At 35.5% G+C, this 22,976-nt stretch overlaps 1 protein-coding gene across 2 annotated transcripts; it reads left to right on the forward strand.

Moving 5' to 3' along the window:
• Nucleotides 1–1,099: 1,099 nt before the first annotated feature.
• On the forward strand, nucleotides 1,100–21,860 carry LOC140984530 (DNA-directed RNA polymerase IV subunit 1-like). 2 transcript variants are annotated; one of them, XM_073452019.1, is made up of 19 exons: nucleotides 1,100–1,477; nucleotides 6,336–6,442; nucleotides 6,881–7,004; nucleotides 7,125–7,246; nucleotides 8,052–8,105; nucleotides 8,176–8,388; nucleotides 9,715–9,852; nucleotides 9,976–10,071; nucleotides 10,170–12,095; nucleotides 16,043–16,212; nucleotides 16,326–16,392; nucleotides 16,465–16,583; nucleotides 17,644–17,822; nucleotides 18,363–18,613; nucleotides 18,685–18,858; nucleotides 18,963–19,100; nucleotides 19,436–19,674; nucleotides 20,434–20,545; nucleotides 21,293–21,860. In XM_073452019.1, exons 2-19 carry the CDS (start codon nucleotides 6,356–6,358, stop codon nucleotides 21,458–21,460), a joined length of 4,377 nt encoding a protein of 1,458 aa, XP_073308120.1. In that variant the 5' UTR covers nucleotides 1,100–1,477; nucleotides 6,336–6,355; the 3' UTR covers nucleotides 21,461–21,860. The 2 variants fall into 2 exon arrangements, with proteins under 2 accessions (XP_073308120.1, XP_073308121.1); XM_073452020.1 differs by lacking the exons at nucleotides 1,100–1,477; nucleotides 6,336–6,442; nucleotides 6,881–7,004 and having other exon boundaries at nucleotides 7,173–7,251; nucleotides 21,293–21,859.
• Nucleotides 21,861–22,976: the final 1,116 nt, after the last annotated feature.

A 22,976-nucleotide genomic window follows, 5' to 3' on the forward strand; every position in this document is an offset into this window, starting at 1 on the left:
GTATTACTGTTCCCTACCTCCAACTCTGTCCCCAACAGAGACAATATTACTCGTGAAGATGTGACACAACTCTTTTACGATCCGCCTAGCCAATCAGATCAAGCGGTGGAATGTCAGCAGCTTGACATACGATAATTTCTCAGAAAGTCACCTATAACAGTACTATATATATGTATATATATATACATCACTTGAAAAATGTGTTTTTTGCTAGACAATTATCTTAGAAAAATTAGTTGTAATTTTTTTTTTTACATGATAATTTGGTCATCTAAATAATGGACGTACAAATATTTGGTTTAATTATAACCTCATATTTTACATAAAAAAAGAGCAAATGATCAATAAATACCTATCTCATCTCAATAGTTAAATGTGTGGTCAATCTCTGTTAGACCGATTTTTTATCTGCAGTATCTGACTAAAAAAAATAATTTCTGTACTCCCTGGGCCCATATGTGTTTTCGAATGAAATTTGATACAAAATATTAAAAAAATCTAGAATAAATATATGATATTTCAGAACTAAATATTTTATATACGATACAAATATATGATTTTTTAATACCCAAACATATATAATAAAATTTGATATTAATGACACGTCTTTTTCAGATGAAAATTCGATAAAAATCTTGAAAAACTACTATTAATATATTATATTTGAGTATTAAATATTTCATATCTGACCTGTATATATGATTTATGATTACCCAAACATATATAATAAATTTTGGTATTAATCATGGCATGTCTTTTTTCGGATGAAAATTCAGTACAAAACATTGAAAATCTGTACTGATATATGATATTTTAATATTAAATATTTCGAAATTGACAATAATATATGATTTTTTACTACCCAAACATGCATAAAAATTTTTAGTATTAATGAAACATGTTTTTTCCGATGAAAATTGATACAGAATATTAAAAATGTGGTACTAATATATGATTGTTCAGTATATACTCTTTCAAATCAGATACTAAAATATGATATTTGAACATNTATATATATTGAGGCGATTTAATAACAAGTCTCCTGAAAAAACAACAAATAATGCATGTTTGGTACGACTAGGTATGAATTCTCCTTGATTGCTCGCACACGACTCCTGCGCTTCTCTCTTCCTCGGGAAACGAGGACCAATTCTTGCCCTCGATTTTCACCAATATTTACACTTTTGTCTTCACGTGTTTATTTTATAACCCTCCCCCCTTAAACCCATGTAGATTCCCTCCCCACAGCACAATACCCTGCAATCTCTGCCCAGCAGTACGCCATTAATGCAAGAGCTTTCCATTGACGCCAAGAACTCCCACGGGCTTATCTCCATCTCTGTTTCATACAGGGTGTGATCGGGGAATCCGTGAGTGTTGGGGAGGGTAAAAGGAAGTTTTTTCTTTTGGTGAATTGAAGGAGGCGAGGGGAAAAATCGGTTCTCTGTCATCTTTTGAAGTTTTTTCTTGCGGATTGGTAAGATGGGTTGTTTCTTTTCTGTGATTTTTGTTGTTTGCTTCCTCTTTTATAGATTGATTGTGCTTTATTGAAGATGGGTTTACGGTTTATGGATGTTATGTTATGAGGATTGATAATTTTCCCTTCTATCTGCATTTGCTTTCCTTGGTTCGCCTGACCATCTGCAGTTTTTGGGTTAATGTACATACTTCTTGACATTCAATAGAAAAAGAAGCAGTCTTTTTTTCTTTTTCTGTGACAAAGGAGCAGAGTTGATGGCTGTACCTCGCATGCCATTGATTTATTTTGTGAAGTGGAATGGTACGCTAGCTTTTCTTTGAAATTTCAAGCAATTATGTGTTATCTAGTTAAAATATGGATTTTGAATTCTTGATCAAGATTGACGTTGCCATTTGTTTGTGGCACAACCAGTTTCGATTTCCGTCACTTGTTCATAGTTGTGAAAGAGTTTTTACTTTATTCAATTAAATGAGTGAAAGATTAATGTAGCTTGACCATTAAATTCAAATAAAAATTTGACCAGTTTTTACTTTATTCAATTAAATGAGTGATAGATTAATGCAGTTTGACCTTTAAATTCAAATTAAAATTTGAGCTTGAATTTGAATAATAATTCGAGCAAAACTAGAAACCAAAATATCTTGTTTTTCGAGTTTTTATCATTATTAAAAAATTTATCCTCAAGCTCAAATTTAAACGAATTAATAATAGTTTGATTAATTCAGTTTGTTTATATACTTAGGTAGTATTTGCAAATGCTTAAAAAAATGATTATGAACTCTTCCTTTATAAATTTGCAAAAGTAGAAGAAAAGTCCATAATCACTTTTTTTAAGCATTTTGCAAATACTATCTTAGTATGAGTAATGACCAAACTTTGTGAGGGGAGAAAACTGGTGAAATTTCTTCATTTTTTCTTACTCCTCATGGGTTGCTCTTTTTCTCATATCTTTATTGGCCTGTTTGTTTGATGGTGTTTCATGTCTTTGTTTGATGGCTATCTCTGCTGAGGCGTGAGAATTTGATTAGCATTTTGCAGAAGTTCGTGCAACAAGCTCAAGTAAACCCATGACCTCTCCCAAATTAAGAAAGGATTGTTATCACTTCAATCAAATAGCTGATTGAATGTTGTATTGCTTGAACCATTGCATAATTTTTCAAGTTATTCGCTGTAAAAGCAAGTCTTCTGCATGCTTGGCTGCTAGCCTCACTTTTACCCCTTTGAAAACCTTTGTTGATATTAAATGCCATAGTAAAGCTCTAAGAGCTCGTGTCCATACATAGAATCATGTCAGTGTTATTATTTTCTCCCGTTCCCTTCCCTGATTCTTTGTGACTGCGGAACATTAATTTCTTCCTCCAACTTTTCTTTTGACTCTGAAGAGATGCTTGCAAAGGTGATATCTTGCCAATTCTGTAGAGCAGAGAGCACGACCAATGTACCTTTTGTTTTCATATTTGTCATCCAATGACAGTATATACATGAAGATTTCCGAATTGACCTATGGATATTACAATGTTTTGTTGTTCGCTCTTATAATCATGCTTTCAGAACTGGCATCTCGCTTGTTCTTCCATTATCGACCCTTCATGTGTGATGTCCTTGACCTAAATGGGGCCATGTTTGTATTCTAGAGAAGCTTTATACTATCAACTTTGAAGGTCTATAACATTGATGCCACAACCATGAAGCATGTAAAACCGGCAGACTTTCACAATGGAAATTACCATGTTATGCGTTTAACTTGAGCAATTCAATAGTTAATCATAGATTTTGCAAGCATGTCCACCGAAATTGAAATTGATAATTCTTTTTCATGCGCTCAAAAGATTTCCTTCTATATGAGGAAAATATGAGACACTTACATGTATCCCTAACCTTTTGTCTACTCCTGTAGCCGTTGATTTGTGATTTCCACACCCACTATCTCTTTCACCATGGTATTCTTCATTTTAAGAATGTTTTCATTCCTTTTCTGCCTCTCCATATTTATCTTTACAAATTTACTGTCATCTTGATTATAAATTCTATTCCATCAATCCTTTTGCTCATTGTTATCGAAGTGCTGGCTATCATTTTGAACTTTCCCACCATCAATCCAAATTCATCCCCATTTTGTTATCTATTGCTTCATTAGCCCAAAATTTTAATGGTTAGGGCGCTGAAACTCTTTGTTTCTTCAGCGACAGCAAACACTAACACATAAAACAGACAAATTCTTTGTTTCCTTGCTGGAAAACAGTAGAATAAGGAGTCTCATAAACCTATGCAGAACTCCTCAACTGGTACATGATTAAATTTTATCATGCTTGTGCGTGTGCAGCTCATCAACCATCCCATCGCTGGGGGCTAGAAATCGTACATATTCTTCGAGTCATTGTTGCCGCAGTTGTATTCATCTTCGCCAACAAAATTTCATAATCACCAACTCTGAGAATTTTTTAGTTATAGCCTAAGCATAATTTCCTGATTAAATAAGATATTGCACTCTAAAAAAATTCAAAGATAAATTGTGCACTTAAACATAATATATCATTGTTATTTTTGTAAATGGCACAATCATCATTTCATCTAACAAAATCTAAATTTTCTTAATATGATTCATGCATAGCGATCCGCCAACCATCAAAATTGTCAACCTTGATTTTAGATCACCAAATTTTACATAGGTGTTGCTATGTTGGACGGGGTCCAAGTGCTATCATGTTGTCATCGTCCATCTCAATTTCATAAATGTGTGCTGGAACCACAACTCACAGGCCATTAGGCATATTGTGCCTTGTGTGAGAACATGGACACACAAGCCATTGGGTCTGCTTCAGCTTAGCATAACTTCTTGGAAATATTGTATGCAACTAGCCTCTAAGGTACCGAGTGGTTAATGAGATATAATAACTTATAGATATTTAATTAAAGTGACGATGAAATAGAAGATGTGGATATAAATGGGGGTGATAAAATATAGATTGTTCGATATGATTTTAAGTTTGAGGATAAAATGAAATGGAATATGTAGATATAAATGAGGGTGATAAAATATATATAGTTCGATATGATTTTAAGTTTAAGGATAAAATTGGTAGAATTGTCAAAATAGGTTAGTGGGGCTAGCCTGCCCGCCATTTTGGCTGGTCGGGAAATTGCCAACCCAACTCACCACCGATTTTATGTGGCAAAGTGGGATGACCCGGCAGCCCTAGCCGGTTTTGACAGCTCTAACGGTTAGATTAGACGGGGTGGCCTATCCGGTGGGCCTAGCCCGTTTTGACAGCTTTAAAAATTGGCTGCTATATATGTATCGTCCAAAATACCCTTTCAGATGTCCCATTGCAAATTTGTTCTTTCCTCTTTATGCACCACATAATTAAAGCCGAGCACTCTTTCCCATCCGATCACTATGTGTAAGGAAATTTTATTTGCACGCAAGGAAAGTTTTACACAATGTGGTCGCTGCTGCATACATGGTGGTTACCAAGGCTAAGCATTCCTACTATGCTGCCTGAAACACGTTGAGTGAATGAACAATCCACTGACATCTGGTAGTAATATTTTCTCAATTTTTTTTCCGGTGAAACAAATCCAATCGAAGCGTCAAACATAAAATATAACAAAATAAATTTTTGGCCTAGAATTGCAGGACAAAAAATCTTGTTAAATTACCTCGGCCATGTCAGTGAAGTTCCTCACCTTTACGTTTGCCGTCAATTCAAAAGTAATTTTGGGCGGAAGAAGTCTCATGGAACAATAATTGTTTTATGGTTACAACTTATAAGGCTTCTGAAGGTACATTAGTCCTATACCCTGTACATCATTACGTTAATTATTATAGCGATTACAAGGGGTTGAGTTCTTGCTATCGTGAGTGCATTATCATTAGGGTATATCCAATTACCAACATTGCCCAATTTTTTTTATGTGATTCGCGTGTTTGGACCAATGATGACCATTGGATCTACAGTGGGGGTTAATGCCCCCGCTAAAGCATCTCATTGATCTGACGAGGAATGAGTTTTCTGCCATGAACTAGGTATTGACTGAGTTTGCTCATGCTTTACCTAGTTGATAAAGCTAATGTGCCGAACGAAGGAAGAGGGAGGAGAAATTGACAATTCTTCACTTATCAAGGCCATCAAACGGTGCTTGAATGTTTTGTGACTCTGGACAATATATATTTGGTTATAAGACTTGCATTCTTATCTCTTGAAATCTCTGTTGTGACTAGAATGCCAATAAAATTCTCCAGTTTTTCTTGTGAAGTGATTTCATCAAAATTGAGATCCTTGGTCTTCTAGAATTGTAGAAATTTATATGCGTGTCAGTACTGTTATTCGGATAAGTTTTGTTCATCTCTGATAGGACATCTGAATTTCATTATGGTGAAGTTATATAATTGTTGGAATCTTTTTTTCTCTTAAACTCTTCTATTTAGAAGAATTAATTAATAGAAGATGATGTTTTAGCATTTCTGTCTCATTCTTATACTATGACTAGTTGTGCATTTAATAGAAATATCAGTGGTTTTCTTGGAAGGAATTTTTTTTACTGATTGTTTTGTTTTTTATTAAGTTTAGTGCCAACTTTAATTTTCTTTGCTATTAGTTTAGGGTATTATGCTTTAAGATCTTCTGATTTTTCTTTTACATGTCAGAAACTATCACTGAACTGCTTGTCTTAAGACACTGTCTCGTGAGATATTTAAGCCTTCATGCATGCTTTTTCTTGATTCAGCTTTGAAATGACGCCAAGTTTGAATAGATGTGGCATTGCAAAGCAACTTGTCTGTTACTATGGTTCTTTCTCACTAGTTATATTCAATTTAATTTGCTTGACTAACAAACATTTTTTCCCATTCCAGAAGTATTAGTTGGAGCTTCAATGGATAGCGACTCGTATATGGATCCGCAAGTTACATCAGGTTGCCTGAGAGGAATAATTTTCAATATTTTATCTGAGGAAGATGCCGTAAGTGTTAATATTCTCTTTCTTGAAGCTCTATGCTGATCTTGTGACTGACACGTAACAATCTAGGAGCTAGTATATTATTGCTTGTACTTGTTTGCAGACGAGGATTGCTCTGTTGTCTTTAGTTTTGTTATCATGTTACTTCATTTTCACTTGATTAAAACAAACTTTTACTTCACACACTTGAACTTTCCTGTTTATATTCCCATTCTTAGTAGGCTTTCTATTGATTCATCCTCGTTTGTGTATAACACTGTGTTTTTTGGAATTCTAGTGTATCCTGAATCATGATAAGCTCTGATAAGTTGAAGTAATTTGTTTATTAATACAAAAACTTAGTGTATTTGTTTATTAATACAAAACACAAATGTGTCAGTAATTTTGGTTGAAGTAATTTTCCTTGAAGTACTTCATCTTTATAGCTGTTTGCATTTCTAGGGAAAAATTTCGACCATGGTTGTTGGAACTGTTCATGAAGTGTCGGATCCTGCATTGGGAGTTCCCAATCGGCACAATAGTGAATGCCTTACATGTGGCTCGAAATTAGCCAAGGAATGTGAAGGTAGATTGGAGAATTAGAATATAAAATAATACCTTTTTATCTTTCTTTCTCTTATCCTAAACACCTTGATTTGAAGGTTGTCGTGTCTTATCTTCATGGCGACTTAACATACTTTTGCAGGTCATTTTGGTCTGATCAACTTTCCTTTTACGATCCTGAATCCATATTTCATGTCTGAAATTGCACAAATTCTAAATAAAATTTGCCCAGGATGTAAATTTTTTCGGCATGATAAGGTCAAGGTCAGGTATTGATTCTCATGTGTTGATACTTTTATTTGCTGCCAGCATACATTGAAATTAGATTTGCATGTATATATTTATATTGCTTGTGGTTTATTAGTCATTTGATTGCATTTCTTGCAGCCTCTAGCATGTGAAATCATTGGTGCTAATTTTACATTCATGAAGAATGCTCGTTATCCTAAGGACTGCCCAATGTTTTACTTTGTATTGATGGGACATTATTTTTGTTATAATAACAACGAAAATTTGGTACCTGTGACATCTGTCGTTTTTGTTTAACTTCTGCGGGCTCAGGATAATCTACTTGGAAAAAAATAAAATCCGCATCTTGGTATTTGCATGATTAATATTAATTGTTCTTGACTGGAGATTTCTTCAGTCATTCTTTTGGTATGTTTTAAATCTATTTTCTGGTATACTATTTCGGTTTTGTTCTCTGATATCCATTCTTGTTCAACTCATTGAAACCTTTTTGAGATTAAAAAACAATCATTATGGTGCAGTATAAGACAAACCGTGCATCTCTGATATGTTCTGAGGAATGGAGGGAAAAAAGTCGACTATTGATATGCTTTTGGTGGTAAATAATTCGAGAGTTATCTATATGTTTGATGTACGTTGGTTTGTTAGCACCATTTAACAATCTGGATATTCATTCTGTTGTGTTTTCGGAGATCTCCAAACTCCTGTACATCAGTCCTCCATCAGCAATTGTTGTTTGTTGTACTATCTGGTGAATGCTCTTTTCCTTATTCTTTTTATGATACTGAGTTTTTTTCATTCTTGTCTTTGCATGCAATAGAAAAATGATTTTGCAACGAGTCATCAACAACCAGACAAATGCAAATATTGTGCTGTAAGTGCATTTGGCTGTTTTTATTACCCACCCGCATGATCATTACCAACTTATTACCGTCTAATAACAGAAAAGCTCAAAAGGAATTTATCCAAAAATGGTATTTAAAGTATCCTCCAAGGATGTGTTTGCAAAAACTGCAATTATCGCCGAAGTGAATGAAAAACTGGGGAATACGAGCTGTTTCGAGGGTCTGCCTTTCGATTACTGGGATATCATCCCTAAAGATTCAACCCATGAACAAGTCTTGCAACCGAACAGAAGGGTTCTATCACCCGCCCAGGTAACATATCCTGTCATCCTTATTGTTTGAAAGGAAATTTTACTGTAATAGATACTCATCTTTCCTTTTTGCCCTCCAGCTCCTAGTGTTTTATGTCTATTTATTGCCTTGGAGATTTATCATCATTTTCAACTGCAATAGTTTCCCCCTTATATCCATTTTCTTGAATGTCAACTGAACAAGGAACATCATGTTTGGAATTTTTGAGGCTCAATGCATTTATTATGTCTTGGGCTATAATATAATTTCTTGGAAGTGTTGTAGTATTTTTCATTTCTCGAATTCTAAGTAACTAAGATATTCAGAACTTTGTCTTGAAAATGTATGAATGCTAAAACTTTTGGAATTGACGTCTAAACATAGAAGTAATAAGTAGTGAGATTTTGATGACCAAAACTTGGACATCCTTTCAGTTTCATTGGGCATTTATCACGATTGATTATGGGCATCAGATTTTCGGCCCTTGCTCACGTTGACCAATCTTAGCCAAACACGTGGTAAAGAGAAAATAGATGGCAAAAATTTTTGTGGCTATGTCTAAAAATTAGCAGGATGAACTCACTTATACCTCTGCAAATGTGCCTTTTATGCTAAAATGGCAGGAGTCTGTTGCAAATGAGAGAAAATCCATGTGTGTTTATTACTCAAATAAAATAATTTATAAATACAATCCACTCATAATAATTATTAAAATATACTTAACTGAACACTCCCAGAGGCTGGAGAATATGTATCACCTCCGACTAGCTTTTACGAACATTAAATTTTATGCACATTTAATCCCCTCATAAATCTATCATCAAGTTAATTGCTTTATTTCAGATTTGATGTGCAAGTAGTTTGCTCCTAGCCTTATTCAATATTTGTGCTTTTGTGGATATTAATTTCTGATGTGGATTACTGACCCATAATGACTTCACAATTCATGAGTTGAGACAAAACAACTTTCCCATGTAGTGTCCCTATGGCTCTGATCTGCATGCAGAACGTTCTCTTTATTTTCAAGTAGGATCTAGCTTTCTCACCATCTATGTAGACAATGATTTTAAGTTTTGCATAGCAACCCCATGTCATGTAAGCTGTTTAAACATTTTAGAATTTGGTCGATTGCATCTCAATTACTTACGGAATTGAGTCAAGAAATTGATTAACAGCTTGTTCAGTAATTGAGCAAACAGATGATAAACACTCCAACCAATCAATTGCTAACCAGTCTGATTTTTTATCACTGTTCTTCAATTTCAAAATTTGTGAGATTTTTCCTCTTTTTTGTATCATTTTTTTTATGTGATGGCCAAGTGATGCTTTGGTTTATTTACCATTCAGATTTATAGTATGTTGAAAGATGTTCGCCCAAGGATCCTTGAAGCACTTCTCAAAAGGAAAAATTCAATCTTTCTCAACTTCTTACTTGTCACTCCAAATAGCCATCGCGTGAGAGAATTTGGGCAGCACATAACTCAGGTAAGTGACGTGGCTGTTGTTATTCTTGTCTTTTGTGTCACAATAGATAGATTGCATGGGATTTTAATATTTCTATATCTAACTGATCGCAAATTAATTACTTTTTTACTCGACTGATTCCAGGATGAAACTACAGCTATGTACAGAAAGCTTATAGATTTTAGAGGCACACCCAATGAATTAAGTGCTCGTGTTCTTGACCGTTATAAAATTTCCAAGGCAAGCAAACAAATAAAGTTTTCTTCTTCTCTGCCTTCTTTTTCTTCATAGACCTTATCCGGGAGAAAATACTTGTGTTAATACCTCCCTTGTTGCAGTTACGCTCTGAAAAATTGTCAACTAGACAACAAATATATGCTGAATTATCATCCAGAAATGATTCTGCAGCCGATTTTTCTGGGTTAAAACATGTAAAAGAGTTATTACTTGGAAAAAGAACAGATCATTCTTTCCGATTGGTGGTTGTAGGTGATCCTAGGATTAAAGTGGATGAAATCGGTGTACCAATTCAAATTGCAGAAAATGTACTGATCAAGGACCATATAAATCTGCGGAACTGGGACAAGCTAGAACCTGGCTGTGACTTGAGGTTTTTTCTAAAAGGAGAATTGTCTGTAATCAGAAACAATACACTAAAGTGCATCAGATCTAAGGAACTGTTGCAGGTCGGAGATACTGTTAGCAGGCCTTTAATGGATGGAGATATTATATTGATTAATAGGCCTCCATCAATCCACCAGCACTCTCTTATTGCATTATCTGTCAAAGTACTTCCAATTAACTCTGTTCTCTCCATTAACCCTCTTATATGTTCTCCACTTCGAGGTGATTTTGATGGAGATTGTCTTCATGGTTATGCCCCGCAATCAGTGGAGTCTAGAGTTGAGCTTACCGAGCTTGTGGCTTTGAACAAACAGCTGGTGAACGGACAGAGTGGTCAGAACCTCTTGTCACTAAGTCATGATAGTTTGTCTGCTGCTTATTTGATCTTGGAAGATGGAGTTCTCTTGAGTAAGCATGAAATGCAGCAGCTACAAATGTCCTGTTCTTGTCTGCCACAGTTGCCAGCTATCGTCAAGACTTCATCAGACACTAGTTTTTGGACTGGAAAACAGCTGTTTAGCCTGCTTTTGCCAACAGATTTTGAGTTTGATTTTGCATCTGATGGTGTACATGTTAGTCAAGGAGAGCTTGTAACATCCTCCCATGGATCATCTTGGTTACGAGATACTAGGGAAAACTTCTTCCAACGTCTTCTTCGTCATTCTGGGGAAAAAACTCTTGACTTTCTGGGTGCTGCTCAGGAAGTTCTTTGTGAGTGGCTGTTTATGAGGGGACTCAGTGTTTCATTGTTAGACCTTTGTCTTACATCTGATCCACAATCTCAGAACAATATCATGGATGATATCTCTTCAGGTCTGCAAGAAGCAGAAGAGCTGTCATTCATCAGCTCTTTAATGGTGGATTGCAACCAAAAGTTTCTCATCGAGAGCTCCGAGGACAGTGGGAAGATTTTGGATTTTCAGAAGGAACGCATGCATGTTGCACAGCAGAAATCTGAAGCATTTAGCCAAGCTTCTATTTCTGCTTTGAAGAAAGTCTTTAGAGACATACAGAATCTTGTCTATCACTATGTAGATGATAACAATTCATTCATCGGTATGCTGAAGGCTGGTAGCAAGGGTAATCTGCAAAAACTAGTACAGCATAGCATGTGCCTGGGATTACAACATTCATTGGTTCCATTGTCTTTTCCAATACCTTGTCATCTGTCTTGTTCTGCATGGAACGACCAGAAGAGACATGCTGACGTAACTGAATTGCATGGTGCCAAGGAATTGTCGCACTCGTACTTCCCGTTTACTGTGGTTGCTAATTCTTTTCTGTCAGGCTTAAATCCCTTAGAATGTTTTGTACTTTCTTTGACAACCCGTGATAGTTCTTTCAGTGGTCATGCTGATGTTTCCGGGACTTTAACTAGAAAGCTTATGTTTTTCATGCGCGATGTAGTCTCTGCATATGATGGAACGGTCAGAAATTGTTATGGGAGTCAAATTGTTCAGTTTTCTTATTGCACAGAAGATGCTACTATGGCCCCCAATGATGTCCTTGGTGCCTCAAATGTTGGGGTAGGTGGACATCCTGTTGGTTCATTGGCTGCTTGCGCCATTTCAGAGGCTGCATACAGTGCTTTAGATCAGCCTGTCAGTGCATTAGGGCCATCACCATTGCTAGCAATAAAGGTAAACTTCGTCTCTTGTGGTATGGCCTAAAAAATTATTGCTTTGCTTTGTATTGCTTGATTGTTTGTAGGCTGAATATGTATTGGTAATTTGAAGTTTCTACGAAGCAAGGACAAATTAACTTCATGGACTAATCTTAACTTCATGGACTAATCTACGTCTTTCTTTTGTAGCTAATGAAACTGTAAATGATGTAATTGAATTCTGCCAACTTTTGTCACCTACTTGAAATTTAGTCTTTCAATCCATCATCCTTCAAGTAATCATGGCATGTAGTACCAGCATTTTACAATTTTAGCTATTAATTGTCGTTCACATCCTTGAACACCTAGTTAATAATTCATTTGTGTAGTTTCTTATTTCTCATAGGGGATCTGCAATGGTTTAATGAAGAGTCTAGGTTTGTTGAATGAATATTACTACATGTTATAGGTAGATCAGTGGGTATCTTGGTAATATGGGACCTTAGTTTGGTTTCGGTTAGTGATAATCTGATTGGAGAGTTCTAAATTTCAATTCAAATTGAAAAGAATGTTGGTATCAGGTGGCGGTTTTTAGCAGTCTATGGACCTTGCAAGCCTATTGAGAGTAAGTTCTGGTGATAATTGGTGTTTAGGGGGGATTTCAATGTCGTTACATCATTAAGTGAAAAAATGAATAGTAGATCGTCAACTACGAACATGAAGTATTTTGATTCGTTGATAAGAGAATGAAATACAAAGTATACTCTGTTGAATTTAAGGGTGTCTCCTATTTGTGGTAGATTTGACAAATTCTTGTTTTTAAGGGGTGAGTGGATACTTTTCCTTACTACAGACGAACAGTCTTGTCCATATTGACTTCAGATCACTTTCCAGTGATCCTAGATACTATTAAGTCTAAGGGGGTCTGTCACCATTTATATTCGAGAATGTGTGGCTGATACATACTAGTTTTAAAAAGTACTCTCATCTTGGTGGAACAATTCTGATCTTCGGGGTTAGCTATCAAAAGTGATCCATAGGTTTTCGGGAACGTGGGAATGAGATGTGCGAAATTAGAAAATAAAATCCGTCGGTTGGATGATCAAGAAAATGAGGGTCAGATGAGGTAGCAATCGAAAGAAGATAAACCAAATGTGCATTAGAAGAGTTAGTGTGTCGTAGGAACCAGATAGATAATCAAAAGGCAAAAGTGAAATAGTTGAGAGAAGCGGATCATAACACAAAAACTTTTCATTCCCTATTAAACCATCGTAGGAATATGTCATCTATTGACAAGTGGAACGGGTAGATGGGTTGATGACGTCATATAGTGAGCAGATTGAATCGACCATTGTACATTTTTTCATAAAATTATACAACATATCTAGTGAATGGGGTTGGGGCATACAAGGAGTGGAATGGTGCACTATCGATGGTGAGTCCGGAGTAGAATTGGAGAAACCTTTCTCAGACGTTGATATTAAAAGCGCAGTGTTTGAGAGTGATGGAGAAAAGGCTCTGGGCCCAAATGGTTTTAAATTGACGTTTTATCAGGAGCGTTGGGATATTGTAGAAGAAGATCTAATGAAGATGTTTGATTAATTTTTTGAGGGGGGTGTTGTAAATGGTAATATAGTTTTCCAATGAGACAAATATCTGTTTAATACCGAAGAAACAAGATTTAGTCAAGGTAATATACTTTAGGCGCATATTAGTTTGACAATCAGCTTGTATAATATTGCTAAGGTTTTGTCAAGTAGATTGAAAAAAGTTTTACCGATCACAATAGAAGAAACTTAAAGTGCTTTTATCGAAGGGTGAAAAATTCTTGACTATTGTCTTATAGTGAATGAGGTGGTGGAGGAGTTTAGGTGTAAAAAAAAAAAAGGTGTTTAAAGTTGACTTTGAGAAGGCCTACGATAATGTGGATGAAGGCTTTTTGGATTATGTTCTACTGAAAAGAAGGTTCGGAGAGAGATGGAGAAAATGGATTCGGCTGTGTTTCGACTGTTTCATTTTCAATTCTTATTAATGGTAGACCAAAGGGTAAATTTAAGGGTGAGAATGGCCTGAGGCAAGGTGATCCGCTCTCATCTTTCGTGAGTAATCTAATAGTAGACGTGCTGGGCAGATTGATTGATAAGGCCAAGGCAAGAAACCTCATTCGTGGTCTCCAAGCTGGTAGAGTAAAAGTTGAGGTGTTGCAAATTCAATTTGCCGATGATACTCTGTTTTTTCTCAACAATGAGAGACATCTGTGGTTTTTGATAGAGATCTTGAATTTATTTGTTCATATGTCAAGGTTTAAAGATCAATATGAGTGCTTGTTAGGCCTTAATTGTGTAGGAGAAGAGAGGAAAGATTAGCTCGAAAGATTGGGTGTGGGAGGCAAAGTTGCAGTATTACATATCTGGATGTTCTACTAGGCGAAAACGCGATGAAAATGTCGTTCTGTTAACATGTTTTGTCGAAAATGTCTAAGAAGCTAACAAGTTGGAAAAAAGCATTTTTGTCTATAGGGGGAAGATTAACTTTGATTTGTGCAGTGCTGAATGCGATGTCATTGTACTTAATGTCTCTTTTTAGAGTCCCAAGAGGTATAGTGGAGATTATGGAGAGGACTGTGAGGGATTTTATTTGGGATGAAGTTGATGGAGATTCACACGATCATATGGTTGTGTGGGAACAAGTCTATAAACCGAAATAAAGAGGGCGTTTGGGTATTGGAAACATTTGTATGAGGAATAGGGCTTTTTCTGGGGGAGATGGTGGTGGAAATGTTCTATTGAAGAGGAACCGTTGTGGAAGAAGGTTATTGTGAGCAAATACGGGTTACATGATAATCGTTGGGACACATGTTTAGTAAGAAATGGTACTTTTTGGAGCCCTTGGAAGTTTATTTCAAGAATTTATCCGGTTTTTCACTAGTTAGTGAGGGAAGTGGCGAGAGTGGGCAATAAGATCATGTTTTCGGAGGATAGGTGATGGGATGATTCTTCTTTTTAGGACCTCTATCCCATTTTATTTCAGTTATCATCGATGCATAATAAACACATTTATCATTTTGTTCAGTGGGAGAGCTCCTCTTCTTCTATATCTTGGGTTTTGTATCTTCAGAGGGATCTGAGGAATGAGGAAGTGTTTCAGCTGAGCTCGTTGTTAGTGTCTTTAGAGAGGGTCAGATTGGTTGAGGGGGAAGATGATATCAGAGTTTGGGGCGGGAATCTTTCAGGTTTATTCTCAGTCTAATCTTTATGAGTCTTTCTTTCCAATATGTGGTTTTCCTTTATTCCCTCTTTTTCATGTCTTTTGGAAAGCTCCGATCCCACCAAAGGTTCAAGTCTTCTCATGGATAGTGGTGTTGGGTAAGCTGCCAACTTGCGATGATATAAAAGAGATGGACTTCGTGTGCGTCGGAACTTCGTGTGCGTCGGAATGAGATGGAAAATCAAGATCAGTTGCTTATTCATTGTCTTTTCACAAGTTGCATTTGGTTAAGAGATTTGGAGAAGATGGGTTTGGTTTGGGTAGTTCCAAGATCTCCGTACGTAGATTTTTGACACAACCTTGGCAGGAGGGGTAAAATATTTTGGACAATGATAGTTCATTGTATTCGTTGTTCAGTTTCGTTGAAGCGGAATAGACGGATTTTTGACAGTTTAGAAAGTCGATTGAAGAGTGTTAGGACAAGATTAAAATTCGTGCATCTAGCTGGATTGGGAAGCACGTAGAGTATAAGAACTTCTCAATCTCAGATTTGTTGAAGAATAGGAGTTATATTTGTAGTTAATTTCTGCAGGCTTTTGTCTCTTTTTTTTGTTAAGATGCGGATCACTTTTCCGCCAGCTGTAATTAAATGCGTTTAATTAATTAATATAATATTGTTTCTTATAAAATAAATCATCAGGACTCATAGAATGTAAAGTGGTTGTGCAAACTTTGTTTAAAAAATTTACAGAATTTCTTGCAATTATTTGAACACAGAAAGTTTTTGAATGTGGAGTAAAGAAGAGTCGTGGCAATAAAAGTGCATCACTATTTTTGTCGAGAAGACTTGGAAGATGGGTGAATGGTTTTGAATATGGAGCTCTAGAAGTCAAGAATCATTTGGAAAGACTGTATTTCTCGGACATAGTTTCAGAAGTTAGAATATGGTGAGTTTTCTACTATCCTTTTTCCATGTCTCTCTTTTCTTTTTTCCTGTTGGTGATATTGTTTTGTAAGGATTGGATATTTAATGCCTCATTACGGCCACCATCTGTACCAGTCTCTCCCTGCAGACAAATTGCAGCACTAATGCTAGTCCATGGGTTTGCCATTTTCTTATAAATAAGGTAATACATCAACTTAATTATTTCTTCTCGGGCATCTGTTAATCTAGTTTATGACTCTTGCTATTCTTCCAGGAAATTGTCGAAAAGAGACGGGTAAGATTGCATTCTGTTATGGATGCTCTTTATATGCAATGTTACGCTGTTGAAGCAAAACCAAAAGCAAATCTACCCAACTTGCGGATAGTTTGTAAGTAAGTTTCGCTTCGTACCAGGACTGTCCATGTGTCCTGCTTACTGAATAACGAAATTGTGTGAAGGAGTGGAGAAAAAATCTATGTCCACACCATATGTGTAGCTCTTACAATGTGTTTCTTCCAATTTTGAAACGGCTTAATCCTCCCCAATATTTCATCTAACATGTTTATACAGTTAAGGTTAAAAGCAGCATTTTCAATAAAAGCTGCAGGAAGAGAAGATTATTTCACAAATCCAGATTTCTTCAATTTTTGGTTGAAAAAAAGTTGACCTCCTTTTAACTGATGTTATATTTGGTTGCAAAAACGTTCACTTCCATTTGTACTTGATGTTAACTTTGATATTAGTAGAAAAACAATCGTTTTTCAACTCAAGTTCAACAACACATGCATCCCTACGTCTTGGGACTTCGTTTTAAGAAATAAATTTTATTTTGATACAGCGACAAGATTAAAATTCACAATCGCAGAAAAGTAGAGACTAGAAATGCTCAACACCAAATACAACACTTTGAAATAGAAAATGACCTGTAGGAGCTTCTGGTATATTATGATACTGATTTCAGCAGTTGCTATGAATCATTTCTCGAACTCTGCAGAACACTTGTCTTTTTAAAAAAGAAACAAACATATGCTCCATTGGGAGGTTTCTATGACTCTTTTGTCCTTTTATTTACATATCCACTCATTTATATTTACTCTGTACTTGCAGTTCTGATGTCCTTCCTTTGACGGCATCCTTTTTTTCTAATTTATAAATTTTAAATTAGCAAATGATAACGAAAGGAATACATAAGATTCTTGAATCCGTTGTATCTGTAGAAGTCTCAGTGCCAAAAGTAGCTGAACTCTCATATTGAATTCCACATGACAAGGAGTATGACAAACAATTTGTAGGGAAGCACTGATTAAAATGTCAAGCCAAATGACCTGTTTAATTTTTTGAAGTGGTTATTCTTACGCTGACAATTATGCTTACTGAAAGGACTCAACTTTGTATTTGCTCACCATTTTCTTTCTGTCTTCAATCCTTCTAATCTTACTTTCTAATTGTCAGGGAGTGTTCTGATGCTGTTGCTCACTCAAAAAGTAACTCCAGAATCTGCATCTCAGTTTCATTGAGTGAAAGAAACAAAAAAAAGTCGCATGCAATAGATGAAAAAAACAAGAAAAAATCGGACTTGGAAATTCTTCGTGAATTGTTGGTCCCAATGCTTCTTCAAACAGTTGTAAAAGGTTTCGACAAATATTATTGCTTCATTTTAGGAATCTAGACTTGGTATTCTCGTTTATTTAGATATTATTATTATTCATTGTCTTATCATGATTTTTTATTTTTTATTTCAAAATAGTATGGTAGGTTGATATGCGATGGCTTGTTTGTCCTTATCTGATATATATAGTTTATATTTCTCTGTTATTAGGCCCATATCATTGAGAATTATGGCATTGTAGTTAGATGATGATTGTTGATTTGGGTATACTTGGAGTACTTTGGATTTCCTGACCTTTCAGTCCTGTTAACTGGTAAGGGTTGGAAATTGATTGACAGGTAGAAATTGGAGCTGAAAGAAATTGATAATGCGATGTTGAGGCCCCATGTTACACACAGAACTGGTTATGAAATTTTGGGGCAATTTAAGTTTTTATAATTTCAATAAACCATTCCATCAGTTCATATCTAAAAGGAGAACAGTGTAGCCCATTTCAAACAAGATAAATCAATGCATCCCTTTGGTTATTCTAGCTTACCTTAATTATCGAAAATTTTGGCAGGTTTTCTCGACATCAAGAAGGTTGATATTTTATGGAAAGATGAATCCAATCATCCCAAAGGCTCTTCAGGAGAAATTTTTTTGCGAGTTTCCATGTCTGAAAAGTGTGACAAAACTAAATTCTGGAGCGTCCTAACGAACCATTCCCTTCGGATAAGAAATATAATTGACTGGGACCGGAGTCATCCGGATGACTTCCTTGATTACAGTGACGCCTATGGCATAGACATCGCATGGCAGTATTTTGTCAATGTATGTATTTAGTTATCTTTCGTACCATGCAGTTCATGTCACAGTGTCTAGTAACTCTTCATCAAATGTAGAGTTTGAATTCTGCCATCAGTGACACCGACAAGTCCATCCTTCCTGAGCATCTGATTGTCACTGCCAATTGCCTGTCATCGACTGGAAATTTTTTGCCCATAAACGCGAAAGGGTTAGCCCAGCAAAGGAAGGAAGCTAATGTTTATTCACCATTAACCCAAGCCTTCTTCTCGGTTTGTTGTTAAATTGAAATTTCCCACCTGGATTAGCCGTCATCATTTCTCTTGTTCAACTAAATTAACATGGTGTTGTTTTTGCATGTTCGAATCAAGTACAGAATCCTAGTGAATGCTTTATTAAAGCAGCCAAGATGGGACAAGTGGATCGGCTACAAGGAAGCATTGATGCATTGTCATGGGGACAAACTCCATTGATTGGGACTGGTTGTCAATTTGATGTTGTATATAATGGCAAGGTAGATAATACATTTTGATTCTATGAGTGAACTGGATGTATTTTTGGAAGCCATCACTTATTTGTAATAACATTGTTCGAAAATGGACGTGAAGAACATCTTATTTAGGAATTTGGATCGAAGAAGATTATCGTACTTAAATCTTAAATCACACAAAATGTTCAAGTGTCCTTGCATTGCATTTTTCTATGCGTTGAAAAAGACTCGAGAGTTCTGGAAGCTTCTCAGTCTGAATGCATATTCATTTTTCTAATTGCAAATCAGACGACATTTTCATGGTAGTAGAAAGTTATACTCTCCCTTTATTTGATTGTTTCTACGTTTTCATGCATCAGGGACACGAACTTTCAGAACCTGCTGATGTCTACGGTCTATTGAGGGCCAATCTTGAAAGTGTCAACAAAAATGAGAAAATCAAGCTGCCAGTCAAGCACGTGACTGAGGAATCTAATGTTCAGCGCCAATATTTTAGCACAAAACTGCATAGGAGTTTGCCGAATGGAAAGTTATCAGCACATTTCTCTGTGCATGAAATACAGAAAATTTCGCGATCATTGAAGCGTATGCTGCAGGAGTATGTGAAGCTTTTACTTGCCATTTCTTTTTCTTACAATTGAGACTCTTCTTTTTGCCTTTCATGCCATGGTACTGAGGTTGCAAATACAACTTTAGTTTTTATGCGTTTTACTCTTTCTATATCGTCCATTTTCGGTTCTACATTGTTCATTAATGGTCTACCCACCAATACTCTCACCTGCTCAATACTTAAACTGAGATTCGTATGAGCATAGTTGGAAAAGGTAACTCAAGAAATTAATTTGTGATGTACGGTATGTTGTACAAAAAATAAAAATGTAAATGGTGATGTTTGCTATAGATACACAACGAGCATCTATATTTTTAGATAAAAAAATTTATGTTCAACCCGGCTACATAGTATTTCATGATTAGCCAGCCAAGGAACAAGCTGGAATTGTTGATAATGTGAAATAAATGATGACATCTTGATTAAGTACATGTCCCTGAATCTCAACTTTCTAGTTAGGTGGCTCTGGCTAATTTATCCTCAGCAGGAGGTAATTAAAAATAAATTGTACATCATCACGACTTTTGTACCAAATGTAGAAGACTAGAAGCGCTTAAATAATGCTATGAGAGTCGAGAGAGATTATATGCATTTGTCAAGGATTATTCATGAATTATAAAAAAATCCAAATACTATGGCTGCTTCAAAATTTCAAATTCCCGAATCTATTATATTAAGATCATCTCAATGTGTTGTGTTTTGTAAAATTTCCCCACCAAGTTTTATATAAGCTTTCCCGTGTTTCAGGTATGCTATGGACTGCCAGTTGAGTGGAGAGGACAAGTTTACAGCTCTGAGGGCTCTACAGTTTCATCCACGATGGAAAGAGAAGATTGGAGCGGGTGCTATGGAGATAAAGGTATGTCCTTTGGATACTTATCTTAGGAGAGCAAATACACACTCTGAAGCTTCTTGTGATGAATTGACCAGTTATTTGTTAATGCTTGGTTGGTGGTGATCATCGTATAAAGAGATTACATGTGTAGTTATTTCCTGTATGCTAAAAGAATTATTCATAGAACATTCTCTTGACAGTAAATGTATTAATTTAATCTTTTGAAGACTTCGGATTTTGGTTATACAGCAATTCTTGTTGACCCTTCTAGAATTGGCGCAAAGGGGTTCAAGAGCTTGACATATTTCTTTTGGAATATTTGGGAATTGAATCTGCAGAAGGCCTTGTGCTATTTTGTTTAGAAATTTAAACTTAACTCCATCAATTTAATTTAATTTTTTTATTTTAGCTGGATATCAAACATGGGAGGAACCAAAAGTGCATATTATTAGTTGCTTTTTTATTTATAGAGTGGCAGTACTTTTTAAAGAAATTTAGACGTTGATGCTATTCTTTTCTTTATTTTTTAATTAAACTCACAATTCCAGTACCTCGACTGCAATTAGAAACTAATGCTCTCGCTCAGGAGCAAACCTGATAATGTCTTTTGAGATTGTTAGTAATTTAAATTGAAGTTCTAAGATTTGAATAGTTCGATGACGAGGCTTTGGGGTTATAATTATTCCACTGTAGGTAAGCGTAATCTGACCAACCCTTGTGGGGGTTGTCGTAAATAACCCATTCTTGGTTCATCTTCTCTTCATATTCCAGGTTGGTCGTCATCCAAAACATGAAGAATCCCGCTGCTTTGTATTGGTCCGCACAGATGGAACGGTGGAGGATTTCTCGTATCACAAATGCGTGCACCATGCTCTGAAACTAATTGCTCCTCAGAAGGCCAAGGCCTATGGCTCGAAATGGCTAAATGGAAAAACGTAAGCAACAATTGTTTTTGCTAGAGGGCATGATCAAAAAGCGCCCCATTGAACCACATTACTAGTAACTGAACTTATTTTTCCCTTGGCCTCTTTTTTTAATATATAAACATTTATATCCTTTGTAACTTGGATAGCCCAAGCTTCTTTTTGCTGCTTCCACTGAAGCTTGTTAGCCATAGCTGGGCTAATGAGATTTAGTGGAAGTAGCAACGGGAAAGCTTTTAAGGGCTATCCATCTTCAGGTTGTATCGTCATCATTTTGTGTGGTTCTTCGTTGCGTAATTTTTTTTTTAAATCATTGATCTGTATCTGTTAAACTCGTTGCAATAATACATAGGTTCTGAGACCTTTTGGGGTGAAATTGCGATCTTATAATCGTCGTGCTAAGCGTAAGAAGGAATGGTTTTGGTTTGATCTTGTGTTTGAAATATCTTGCTTTACTTTTCTTGAATATACTGTAAAATCCCTGTAGTTCCCAGATCTTGGCGAAATGGTGTTCAGATTAATTTAAGTGAATAGATTTCAAATATACCCAATATGACATGAGATCAACCAGTTGAGATGCGTATTAGTTCACGTCTCAAATCACAATCCGTCAAATATCGTATCGGAATACCATAGTAAAGAAGTTGGTTTGTTATAGGGCTGGTTTTGGTCTCGGAGGGGTGAAATTTGGTTTGTTTTGTTGTAAAGGTCATTAAACACACTTGTGTGAGTTTTCTTTTCAAAAATAATATATGATTTTAAAACCAAAGACATCATTGTTATTTTATGTTTTAAAAACATATTTCACATCTTTTGACACGATTGTTATTTTCCATTCTCGAAAATATTGCTATTATTATGTTGTATTGTGGCACTGTGTAATAAATTTTAAAAAGCCTTAAGTACCATATTATATTTTTGGCAAAAATTTGTGTGAGACGATTTCACGGGTCGTATTTTGTGAGACGAATCTCTTATTTGGATCATCCATGAAAAATTATTACTTGTTATGCTAAGAATATTATTTTTTATTATGAATATCGGTTGGATTGATTCGTCTCACAGATAAAAATTCGTGAGACCGTCTCACAAGAGACATACTCTATATTTTTTTAAAAAAAATTAGTACTTGGATTATGATATAATTTATGGTTGAATAGAATATTTGTTCTTGTTCAAACAAGAATTAAAGTATAAAAAAAGGTTTATACCACAATGATGGGTTGACGGCTGCTACGATACTTGTCTGCTAAAATCCAGCTTAAATAATACAATTTTTTTTTAAAAAAAAACCTAGCTTATATAATCTGGGGAAAAAAAATCCTAAACTCGATTATTTTCTAGAAAATTAGTTTAAAATTTTGATTTGGAAAATTTCTAATTAAATAAATTTTCCATGGTAATAAATTTTAAAGTTATGCTTTTAAAATCCCTGAGTCTTATACTTATTATGAAGTACTCTTTAGGAAATACACAAAGTAGGGATGTTTTATGAATGATCGTGTATCTATGTATATAGAGTAGGTTTCTTG

This window comes from Primulina huaijiensis, chromosome 9, assembly GCF_012295235.1.
Source record: "Primulina huaijiensis isolate GDHJ02 chromosome 9, ASM1229523v2, whole genome shotgun sequence".
Classification (NCBI taxonomy): domain Eukaryota; kingdom Viridiplantae; phylum Streptophyta; class Magnoliopsida; order Lamiales; family Gesneriaceae; genus Primulina; species Primulina huaijiensis.

Coding starts and splice junctions, on each gene's coding strand:
- LOC140984530 (XM_073452019.1), top strand. CDS start 6,356: ATGGATAGCGACTCGTATATGGATCCGCAAGTTACATCAGGTTGCCTG. Junction 8,106..8,175: donor ACAAATGCAAATATTGTGCT/GTAAGTGCATTT, acceptor GTCTAATAACAG/AAAAGCTCAAAAGGAATTTA. Junction 12,096..16,042: donor CACCATTGCTAGCAATAAAG/GTAAACTTCGTC, acceptor ATTTGAACACAG/AAAGTTTTTGAATGTGGAGT.